The 12575-nt window shown below is 36.0% G+C and overlaps 1 protein-coding gene across 1 annotated transcript; it reads right to left on the bottom strand.

Annotated features, from left to right (window-relative positions):
* On the bottom strand, positions 6767 to 12575 carry LOC18769894. Its single transcript, XM_007202214.2, has 10 exons — positions 11843 to 12575; positions 10928 to 11217; positions 10396 to 10821; positions 10171 to 10255; positions 10029 to 10070; positions 9247 to 9415; positions 8421 to 8473; positions 8092 to 8313; positions 7506 to 7552; positions 6767 to 7332 (listed from the first exon to the last, which is right to left on the bottom strand). The coding sequence occupies exons 3-10, from the start codon at positions 10704 to 10706 to the stop codon at positions 7278 to 7280; spliced, it is 984 nt and encodes a 327-aa protein (XP_007202276.2). The 5' UTR covers positions 10707 to 10821; positions 10928 to 11217; positions 11843 to 12575; the 3' UTR covers positions 6767 to 7277.

Genomic DNA, 12575 nt, shown 5'->3' with positions numbered 1-12575 from the left:
AAAAGAAATAAAAAAACTTTGGTAAAGAGTTTTGCTCCACCACCCTTGATGAACCCTTCTTTAACTCTAGGTATATAAACAACCTTGTCTTCATATACATGATCATTTATCACACTATTTGACATGCTTTTCACTTTTCAAATGATTGAACTCTATAGGAGCATCAACAACTTATCTAATAGTTAGAATATGTTACAACAATATTGTTGAGGCCCAAAAAAATTCAACGTTAGGCCCAAATATATTTCTAGCCCAGTACAACACTTAACCAGGGAAGAAGCCTGACTGGAATACGTAAGAGTTTGTCATGTACGCTTGCACAAGTTATGGTCCACGTGCCACGCCAACCAAATAAGAAACCCGCCACGAAGAAGGGTTGTAACAAGCTCGTAAAATGTATTGGCACTATGAATCGGCACTTATTATCTCGTCGAGTGCCATTTGGCTCGGCCATACCCATTACAATACGGCAAAGCGAAAAACCTTTATCTTGGCACCAAACCACGCTACAAGCTTAAGTAGGCCCAAGCCACGCTAATACCTGGGGCTTGCTGAGCGGGTTGTGGTATGGATGGTTACGAGTGTTCACGAGGCCTATTGATGGTCCAAGGAGTGGAAGTTTTGGGCTTCTTGGGAGCACCAAAACTCAAGCCCATTTCTTGAGCCCAAACATATGGGTAAGCATGAGAGAAAAAAAAAAACAAAAAAAAACAAGTGGCCCATCACCTTAGGAAATGGCCCAACATCTTGAAAATATCCCAAGAAAACTTCTAGCACATTACTAGAGCCAAATCCAAGACAAGCCATTGTTAAAACCAAAGGAAACCCACGTGTGCGGGTTGCTGGAAGTGTAGGTATTTCTTTCCTCTATCAGCTCATGCCAAAAAATAAGAAGGGAAATGAGGAGAAAGCGTTGTCAGGGATGGAAAGTGCTGCAGAGGCCAACTGCAGGAAGACTCTGGAGCTCCAAAAAATCTTGTCCTAGTGTGTTCGGATTAAGGAAATTTCACAAAAAAAGAAGGTTGAATAGGAAGAAGTGAAGGGAAAACAGAGAAGAATACTTTGCAAAATTGGAGAAAACCAGCTAGGATTTCCTCAAAAGAAGGAGCTTCTAGCGCCTATAAAAGGGGGCATCCCTTACCCAGCAGAATAACACAGCCATACCGAGCAAGCATCCTCACTCACTGTTGGAACCTTCAATTTCAAGCCATGTTCTCCCATGTTCTTCTTTTCTCTTCTGGCAAACCATCCAAAACACGACCAAGCAATCGTCAAGCTGCTGGAAAATCTTCTCAAGCCACCCATCCCTTCATCCTCATCTCTCCCTCTCTTCCCTCATCAAACCTTCCCAAATCTCCCTTTCCCCTTGCTTTGCATCTCTGTTTCTCATCAGAAATCCAAGCTTTCTCTCTCTAATGCTAAACTCATGAAGGCTCAACTCCCATGCCACAAGCTACTCAGGCCAAGCCATAACATTGATCTGTAAGCAGTTGTCTTTCTCGTTGGTGAAAGAAACCAAAATGCTTCCTAAGGCTCCACGAACTTTTCGAGGCACTTTTGGGGCTTGATTCTTGAACTCAAGTATATAAACAACTTCACCCATTTGTTCTTTACAGCAGCTCAGACCCATTTGCAACTACTGGAACCAAAAAGTCCCTACAAATATCAAATTTGAACTCAAAATACTCTAACTCTTAGTGTTAACTCTTAATTAATAATACCATGATACTTTATATCCTTCAAGAAGTCCCTTCATGGGATTTATCTCAAATATTTCATGAGCATTGAAAATTTCCATGTACCATGCAATCTTATTAAATATGCATTTAATACATGCTATAAGTTTAGAATTAAAATAACAATTGTACTCATAGAAATGTCGATGCATCTACGATGGTATAGGAGACTAAAACCATGTCTCTACTAGGAAACCTTATGTCATATTAGTGATCTTATTTCACTTCACAAACACAAATCCGTAACCTTCAAACTTAACATTTGTAATTCGGTGTTTGAGTTATAGGTTCAATATCCAACACGTCATATTTAGTGATAATGCTATTTCCATTTTGGCCAATCACTTAACTTGTCGACATTCATGAAACATGATTTAAAATAATCATAGCCCTTGTCGACATTCATGAAACGTGATTTAAAATAATCATAGCCCTTGATAATTGTAGTAGCTACTAATAAACCAAATGTCTCATCAATTCGTGATTGCCCAATTCTCTTGTGCATGTGCGTGCATAATTTATAAGCATCTCATTGATTTGGGGTACCAATGCCTCTTCAGGGGCTTCTGTTGTCACTCATGGGACAAAAATCTCTAGTAAGATGAATTATTTAGAATATATGGATCATAACCTCCTATAGAGAGTTATTTTCAATAGGGCTTGAATTTTTCAAATAATCTCCACTTTTAGGAGTGAAGTCTTTAGAACATATCGATATGTCATGCTTTAAGCAGGCAACATATTAATTATTGATTGTTACTTATAGTTATGTAACTTATATATGCGTTATCTTGATAAGACAAAGGCGGATGTATTCAAGGCTAATTCACGACGTCCTTTAGGAACTGTCATATCTCCCTCTGACAACGGGAAAGTTGTCTTATCAAATGAACAATCCTTAAAACATGCAGTAAAGTGCACCAAAACCAACTTAGATTTTCAATTTGCATTGATAATTCATCTCGTACATTATGTTTGTGCAATAGGCACATAAACATCCAAAAACTCATAAATGTAGTTGAATGCCAAAAACAAAATGTACGGGAGGATTGTTGTTCGTTGGAAACATGTCTCATCGAACCAGTAATGTAATATATAAAATGGTATGGGCTTCAACTACTTTAGTGGTTGTGTAATATAGCCACAAAAGAAAGTATTATGTTTCTCCAATAGATGCCTTTGGTTGTCAATATTTTGGGGGTAATATTACCATTGTAAAACAAAATAAATAAACTAATAATCAAAACATAAATATAATAAAATATTAAAAAAATTGAATTGGTACGAGAAATAAAATAATTGAAGACTATGAAAATCTAAGATATGCCTATTTTAATGTGTATTCAATTTATAGATAGAACTGCAACTTCATAATTGGATTTCCAACCAATTCAATGTGCCTCAAAGTATGTTATTTTGCCATGTAATTCTAAAATTTGAGTTCTTGATAATTCATCTCATGGATATAGAACTTTAGGTTCTATGAAGTTCAAATGTCAAATAGGCACAAAGAACCAATAAACTTCAGGTTCATATTAATATTAAAATCTATGAAAAACTATGAACTTCATATTCATAAGAACATGTATTCGAAGCGTCATGTTCAAATGCGTAAATCCAATTAAATTAATGTGTGCTTGGAATTTCATATTCAAATTAATGTATAAGCACTCGAAACTTCTGATTCAAGGCTGACACAATTAAAACTTCGGTTTTAAAATTGATACATTTAAATTCATATAAGCCCAAAACTTTTGGTTCGGATTCGTGAGATATGTAAATCTTATGGAATTCCGAATATGATGAATACGAAATCAAGGAGTTTCATGTCCTTATTTACTTTTGAAAAATTGAGGTACTCAGACACTCAGCTATTGAGAATCAAAGAACTGTAGGTTCTGATTCGATCAAGGAACTTCAAGTCCTGATCTATTTAAATGATGAGGATCGAGGAACTTCAGGCCTTGATCTTTTGTATAATACGAACATAAGATATAGTAAATAATTAAAATCAAAGCTCATGAAATCTCATGGGTGAGTGCAAAAACTTTGAACCATCTCATGACTCTAGCTGAAGCAAAAAGTAAAAGAACAAATTAAACAAAGAAATAAATAATACCAAGAACTCTTGTGATGATAACATTGGGTATACTAGTGATTTACCCCCTGGACTTGCACCTAACTTTCGTTTTGCCCCTTGTCCTTTTTTTTTAGAAAATTAAGGATATGAACCTTCTTTTTTTTCCGCCAATTTCCCCCATATCGTCTAAATCATCAACATTTTATCTAATTTGCCATTAAATATAAGGGCAAATTGGTCAATTTGTACATTAAAAATAACTAAATACTGAAAAATAAAATAACATTAAATATAAAATACAAAAAGATAAAAGAATTTTAATAAAAATCAACCCACCACTCCCACAGCCTTCTCTCTCTCTCTCTCTCTCTCTCTCCTCCCCAAAATTCCATCCAATTCCACTAGCCACTTCCCTAATTCTAACTCAGAAGCCATGAACACCTACCTTTAATTTCAAAAACTCAACATGATTGTTTTGTTTTCACCGATTGAAGCAATATACATTTGTTATTTTAAATACCCATTTGACTTGGCCATTGATAGGCTAAGAGAAAAACGTTCTGATCATGTTTATGGGTTCTATATGAGCTTTCCTTTACTCCCATTAACCATTCAGAGAGAGAGAGAGAGAGAGAGAGGTGGAAGGGGGGGTGGGTGTTGGAGTAGTTGAGCTGGGGGATAGGGAGGTGGGTATGAGTGGGAGAGGAAAAGGTTGCATCCTTTGGAGGAGGAGGAGGTGATAATATTGAGTGAAAATACAACTGGGTTGAGAGAGAGAGAGAGAGAGAGAGAGAGAGAGAGAGAGAGAGGGTTGAAGGGGCTGAGCTGGAATCCCTGGGAATGGGCTGGAGTCACTGGGGGAGAACCGTCGAGAAGAGGATGGGAAGGATAAAAAAAACTTAGGGGTGGGCACTCAAACCGGCGAACCGGAAGTCCGAACCGAACCGCACCGAACCAAATCGGGAAAAAACTGAGTTGACCAAAAAGTCAACAACCAGTCAAAAATCGAACTGGACCAGTTTTGGATCCGGTTCCATGTCTTCAAAAATCAGACCGGGCCGAACCGAACCAGTCAAATTAAAAAAAGCTTAAATGTTAAAATGGTCCTTGTGTTTTATCTCATAGGCCAATTTAGTCCCTGTGTTATCAATTTGGCCAATTTGGTCCTTGTGTTTGTATATGTTAGTCAATGTGGTCCATTCCCTTCAAAAATAAAAAATTTAAAATTTAAAATTAATTAAAATAAAAACTGTAATTGATTATAAAATTTTAAATTCAATCTGAAAATGGAATATTTTTTTTTTTTAAATTTCACGCACACACCTCAACCACCTCCCAAATCCAGCCACCCTCACCACCACCACTCCAACCCCAAACCATAGCCACCCTCACCACCATTCCAACCCCACCTAACCACAACAACTTTTTAAATTTCACCTTCCCCAATTTCTCTCTCTCTCTCTCTCTCTCTCTCTCTCTCTCTCTCTCGGCTTCCTCTCTGACAAATCACGAATATCTTCATAGCCGGTCACTGTAACCTTGATGGCTCTACCGCCAATTGATCATCCTCGCTGCAGCAAAAGTCAACGATATTCAGGCCAATGGATCGAAGAGGAGAGAGAGATGAAGGGTAGAGTATGAGAAAATCTTAAACATAAGAGAGAAGAAAAATTGCAGCAAGAAAAGAGTAGGCATCAATTCAACTAAGAACCCTTTTTTTTCCTATAGGAATCGAGACCATTTGAGGTTGAGGTTGTGTGGCTTTTAATCATTTTAGCATTATTATTATTTGAGTTTAAATCTTTATAATTAATTACAGATTAAATATTTTTATTTATTTATAGGTTTTAACATAATTTTGACAGAAAGGATCAAATTTGTTAACATATACAAACACAGGGACTAAATTGGCCAAATTAATAACACAGGGACTAAATTGGCCGATAAGGTAGAACACAGGGACCATTTCGACATTTAAGCCTTAAAAAAAAATATAATTTTAATATATATTTATATTTAATGCAATATTTTTAATTTCACAAAAAAACAAAACTAATATTTATCCAAATTCAATTTGAAAATATCTCTCTTTTCTAACTTTAATATTTATTTTTATATGAAATTGAATAATTTGTTAATTTTCAAGTAAAAATAATAATATTTCAGTTGAGAATTGTATTAAAAAATAATTTTTATAATCCGGTTCAAAACCGAACTTGAACCGGTTCAACTCAAACCGAACAGTTTTTGAAATTTTTTTATTAAAATTGAATCGAACCAAACCAAATGAATAGTACCGGATCGGTTCTAATTTGAGACAAAAACCGGTCCAACCCAAACCGTGCCCACCCCTAAAAAAACTAGAGGGGAAGGAGAAGGGGCGCTAGGTCTATGGGTTGGGTAGGGTTTTTTTTCTTGGTGCCCTATTTTTTCAACAACAAATAAATATACTTTTAATGATTTATCAAAAAATTGGATGAAATGTTGAGCATTAGACGGCGAGGGGAAAATTGACGGGAAAAAAAAAAGTTCGTATTCTTAATTTTCTATAAAAAAAAGATAATGGATAAATCAAAAGTTAGGTACAAATTTATGGGGTAAATCACTAGTATACCCTTTATAAAACTAGAAGGAAAATGTAGAGAGAAATAAAGGAAAGGGAAAAAACGAGAATTTGTTCTCTAAACTTGTTCCCTTCGTATTGGTAAGACCTCTTATTTATAGACTTGCATCAATAAATATATTTACAACTCATAAATTACAAGCCCATAGCTATAAAAATTAATACATAAGTTACAAGCTATTCATATAGTAGGTGTTATGAATGTTATGTGGTCATCCACATTCCTTATGTTTATAAAGAGAGTCCAGTTTTATATAGTGGGTTGATGTGTTTGTATTAGTTCTTGCTCTTGACATTACGTGAGAATAAATATCCTACAAACAGATACAATTAAAGCTATAATTTGATCAATACATATACACTTTCCAAATAAGAAGTCAAAACACACTGGCTTGAGAAGAGTCGTTGAGGCTGAGACATCAAATTCAAAATTACTGCGCTTACCTGTTCTCAGTAATTTCAGCTTCAAAATTGCCAAATAGTCCATGAAAACTTTAAGCAAAGATTAAAAGCAATTGATAGGAATTAGTTCTAATTTATGTTAAATACGGGTCATGTAACATAAACAACTACAGTAATATCAGTATTTCAATTCACTTGCAAAGTTGGAATGACTTCTGTTATGTAGACGCCTACACCTTTTGAAGGTTCTTTGTTTTTTCCTGTGGTCTATATGGGGCTTGGGGACTTTGGCAGAATCAACCTTCGGGCATTTTCAAGCATTTCCCTCTTTACAAATAACACGGACGCTTCAAAAGAGTCTCAAATCTTCAGCATATCAACATAAATACCTCCTTGACAAAATTTCAAACGTTTTGTTTCTAGACAGGCCAGCAACTCATGAAATCATAACATGCATTTCATCGCCAACTTCCACAAATATTTCATCCACCCTTTACAAAGAGAAGCAACTAATCAAACCTTTAAAACATGATTTTGCATCCTGGTATTTCATTTTTGTGCGACTTAAGAAACAATAATTTATGGTACACAACTGCACAAATGTTATCAAAATAGAAATAGAATGTCTGAAATGACCTTAGAAAGTAACCAAGATCATTCTAACCTGTCAGAATCTATGTTCACCTCTGCAAGCCATGTTGTTAGATAAACCTGCAAAATCAAATTGGTTTAGAGGTACTGAAATCCATAGCAAATATTAGGACTAATTGATATTGTCATCTCTCCAGGCAGTATATGCAGCTGCATTTAAAGTAAACATACCTTCCCCATCTATATGATATTTCCCATCTTAATCATTTTAGTTACTCTCCAAAATGCTTAGGTACTGCTAAGTTTTACTGATGATGTAAGGGATGTTTTGCATTTCAGAATGTGAGGCCTAGTGCTGATTAGAACCTCCCAGAGGAACTGAATATCATCCTAACTTTTATTGTTCGACTATAATGGGCAATTTTCTATTTCACTTAGGTAAACAACTATTTGAAAGCGAATAAGAAAACATGTTGAATCTGCATCAGTCTCAATTCTTCAGATCCATACTGGAAATTCTTTTCATCCGAGAAAACTGATTCTATATTGTATATCCTGACTAGAAAATTCCATATGTATTGGGTAAATACGAAAATAGAGGAGAACCCATTTGAGCACAAACATATTTTACCAATAGCTTAAATCAATGGCAACCATACCTGCAAAACATCATGATCTGGCTGCTGGTTAAATCGCGCAGCTGGCATTCCAGATTTCTGATCATCCAATCTTGGATAGACTGGCTTACAAGTTTCCTCAGAGTATAAGTTACATATACTCAAATCACTAAATTCTCCCGGATAAAGCTCATCTGACCAATGCAAACTGTTTAAAGGTGGAACTTTGCAACTAATGGATAGCAACTCCACCACTAGCAAACGCTGCACAAACAAAACAGCACAAACAAGTAATAAAGTGACAAAACAAAAAAAAAATGTAACTAAGAACATGCTGAAATTACCATAGAAGCAAATAAGCAGCAACTTACCTTCAAATTTAACTCCAATATAAACATCTGGACAAGCTCCTCTGCCACTTCTTCTGAGATTGTTCAAGAATCACAGTTCACAATCATGTGGAACTTATATGACAGTAGCTTTATACATATACAGATTTTTTACCTCGATGCAAAATACCACAATCACTCTTTTGCTAAATCTTTTACTAACCGTACAGTACCAAGGGACAAATGTTGCTAGCAAGGCAAAGTTTGGATAGAGACCCCTCATATACTATATTCCCTTTACTTGTCCTAACCCGTATTGTCTTTTGTCACTTGAGATTATTCCCTAACCTCTCAAATTAGTTATTAACAAAATGGCGAGAAACTCATCACAAAATTTGAACCTCTATACCATGCACGTGTTCATGTAACTACGCAAGGTAAATTGGAATCTGAAAATTTTCAAGCCACAAAAACCTTCCACATTGTGATAAGATAAACATAATCTTACGTAATGACAGAGCATAATTTTGTATTTTCCTTACATGATATCATCTAATGCTACTGTCATAAATCAAGAGTCAGTTCTTGATTTTCTGCAACCACATGCTGATTTTGTATATTATTCCTAAAAAGTAACAAAGATAACTAATTTGGTAGGTGCATATCGGACCTAGGGAAAGCCATTTTGAATCAAATGTGTTTCCATGACCCAATTAATAATAACTAAAAATTAATTTAAAGAACAGAACCCAAAATTAAACTGGGTTTATTCCAGTTGAGATTGTATGAATAAGAACAAAATATACAGGCATGATCAATCAATATCATATAGAAAGACGCAGTATAGATGATCTTTAATTTAACTAACCGAAGCAAGAGATCGTCCAAAATGTAAAGACTGGAATTCCACCACCATCCCCAGGATCATTCTTATCTTCGGAATAGCCAGAAAAGTGTACAAGTGGGCTACTGCTTGCGCCTTTGAGAAAGCATTTCATGGATCTACTAATGTTAACCATGTGAATTACAACTGAGACCTGGAGATAAAACAATGCTACGTCATAAAGATCCTTGCTTATTATTTAATATGCAACTCTATGTCATAAAGATGATAATCACCAGAAAAGTCAAACCAAACTTATTATTCAGTAACTTTTAGGTCCAAAGTGCTTATCTGAATCATTTTGACATGATCCTGAAAGAATATTTGATGTACCAATGTGTCATTCTAAAATTAATAGCCTCAATGTTTGAGTCAAAACAAGCACTATGTGCTGTCTACCTTTAGATTAGATAATACAACTCACTGATTATATAAACAATAAGAAGTCATATTGTCAAGTAGTAGCTAGATTCTAGTTTGTTATAGTCTGAGGTTGTGAACAAGTCCAACACCAGAACCAGACTTACTGTATTCTTTGAAAATGTGGTCACATGATGTAAGTCCCACTCTAAAATAAGAACAGAATATTTTCCTCCTGCCAGGAGTTAAGCACTTGACAATTTGAAGACATAATAAACTAAGATGAAAAATGTTTCTAGTTCCTCATCCAATCTAATTTTTCCCAAAAAAGAAAAAGAAAATAAAGATGTGTAAATTCTAATAAAACAAGAAAAGAAAATAAGATGGTAAAAGAAGAAGATGAGTACCATGTGTTTATATGATGATAAAAGTTTGCCTCGATGAAGCACCTGAAACAAAATTAAGTAAATTAGCACAAGTTGTACACTAATCACGATACAAGAGTTGTAAAAGAAGTCAAGTAAGTAAAAGCTTGCTTGTTACTGTTACCTGCTGCTTAAACAATTTCTGAGAAGCTTTCTTTTTTATATTAGGAATATCCCTCAAGGCGCCCAACTCCATGGAAGGCATGTATCTGAAAGAATCAGTAAATATGAAGCTTTTATGCAAAATTATGGATTTTTAAGCATGAAATTGAATTCCAACCATGCGCCAGAACAGCACATGGTCTCCATGATAAAAAGGTATGTATAAGTAGAGACTGGAGAGTAGTACTTTTGAGAAAGATAGGCGTTTACAAGAGCGGTGGCATGTGATCGTGCAGTAGAAGAAGAAGATGCCCATTGCTGTCTGTAAGAAGCTAATTTGGACCATTGATTTCTCAGGTTTCTCTGTGCAGTGGGTCTCCATAGCCTTGCTAGCGGTGTCGCTAGTACTGATGACGGTGAGGAGGGGCTTTGGGTTGGGTTTTGGGGACATGGGGTTGCTGATTTTGGAGAAAGCGGAGGAGAAGAAGAAAAAGAAGAAGGGGTTTCTGGGCATAAAGTTTCTACTGTTGGGGGTTCAGTTAGGTCCACCGTTGCCATTGAGTTACAGTGAGTTGGGTTGGGAGGTGGGTGAAGAATAGAAGAAGAAGCTGTAGTGTGAAGTGACCTCCTACACACGTGAGTCGTCGTGGCACGTGCCAAATATTGGCCTTATCTGCAAAAGTACCAATTGATAAATAACAAATAGTTTCAGATACTACAACAAAACATTATAGAAATTCCAATCGACAGATATAAGGTTATAAGTAGATGAGAGCTACCTCTCTGTCAATCCAGAAGAACATGAAGCAAGTTCTTGATTGTCTCCTGCTACCCCGCATATAGTCCAACGAAGGTGCTTATAATTTTCAGAAAGCGATTTAGTGGCGTATCCCGTATCGGATACTCGTTTGGATACGATACTCTTCGGATACGGTCCGACACGCATTAGATACGTATTGAAGTCAACGGATACGTGTATCCCACATTCCGGACACGAGTATTGGACTTTTCGGATACGGTCCTCCGGGCGAAGTTTGCCGTTGAGGGGCTGTTGAGGATCCCCTGGGCGCTGCGTGTGAAGAGGGGGAGAGAGAGAGAGATCAGTGCGCGCGAGGAAGAAGAAGATGTCGACTGACTTAATTTTTATTATCTCAAGTGACGACGTCGTTTGCTAAAACAGGATTTGTAGTATATTTTTTTATGGGTTTGGGTCTTAAGCAATAGTATTAAAATGGCCTTTGGATAATTTTATGTTTGGGTGAAAAAAGCTATACAGGCTAAACAAATATAAATAATCATAAAAGAAAGCCCAAAATGCTATACTATATTTATCATTTATAATTTTTTTTATTTAGAATTTGTTTTAAATTATATATATTTTTAGTAACTGTATGGTAATTTTTGAAAATTTATCATATTCTCATTTCGTATCATATCGTATTGCCGTATTCGTATTGCCGTATCCGTATTAATGCTTAAATTAGCAATAAAATAAAAAAAATTACCAGACAACCTAATAATATGAGGTTCTTGTGCTTAGCTTTACTTTTTATAATATAATGGTTGCAGTAAATAATGGACAACAAGTCCATTTTTGAGCATCAACTGGTTTTTACTCCCAACACTGAACCACAAAGACTCAATCTCCATGGCTCCATGATGAAAAAGCAGAGCAATTTGGCAATGAGTAATACCTGTTCAAAGCTTAAACATTGAGTTCCACAAGAGTAAAATAGCAAAATCAACAAAGTGAAACAGAGCACTGCAAAACCCAGAAGAAATTTATCAGCTTTCAAATTAGATTTTCACTCAAATATCCAAGACAAACCAATGAAAACATATCAAATAAACAACCAAGAACAGAAAAAAAAAAATTGTGGTTGTTTGAGTGTTGGGGCCTATTGCTCACGCGAAGGGGTAGAGAGAGAGACCGAGAGAGCAAGAAAGAGAGAGAGAGAGAGGAAGCGGAGGTCGTCGTCGCCGCAGTGGATGGTGGTTGCTGGTTGACGGGAGCGCAGCAGCTGTAGAGGAAGATGAGCGAAGTGAAACAGGGCAAACTTTATTTTGACGGGTCGGGATTTCGTTATTTCAATTGATTTTTTTTTTCTGGGCCATATCACATTTTCTTTGGGCTTGGCTTTCATGTTATGTGACAACTGCTGCACACATTCCTCACAAAATATAAAATTCATTTCGGTGCCAAGTTTTTTTTTTTTTTTTTTCTGTCTGATTTCAGTGCCAAGGTTTTCCCCAAATTAATGTGCAACGACTTTAAGTATTTTATGAGCCAAACACACCGCCAAAGTTTTTGGATAATGATTCTCTCCTTGCTTATAAGCATTAGCGGATTCAGGAATTTTGCTTGCAAGGGTCAACGTCTTACAGGTGCAGCTCATTGCCCCCATGTCTGTGTTGGCGGAGCTATAT

The sequence above is a fragment of the Prunus persica genome, chromosome G7 (assembly GCF_000346465.2).
Source record: "Prunus persica cultivar Lovell chromosome G7, Prunus_persica_NCBIv2, whole genome shotgun sequence".
Classification (NCBI taxonomy): domain Eukaryota; kingdom Viridiplantae; phylum Streptophyta; class Magnoliopsida; order Rosales; family Rosaceae; genus Prunus; species Prunus persica.
The sequence above is the reverse complement of the archived record's forward strand: the minus strand, read 5'-3'. Positions and strand labels throughout refer to the sequence as shown.

Bases quoted from the DNA above. Each gene is read 5' to 3' on its own strand.
- LOC18769894 (XM_007202214.2), bottom strand. From the start codon at position 10,706: ATGGCAACGGTGGACCTAACTGAACCCCCAACAGTAGAAACTTTATGC. The intron at 8,314-8,420 runs GTAAGTTGCTGC...TTGTTTGTGCAG, and splicing joins TATTGGAGTTAAATTTGAAG to CGTTTGCTAGTGGTGGAGTT. The intron at 7,553-8,091 runs GTATGGTTGCCA...TTGATTTTGCAG, and splicing joins CAGATCATGATGTTTTGCAG to GTTTATCTAACAACATGGCT.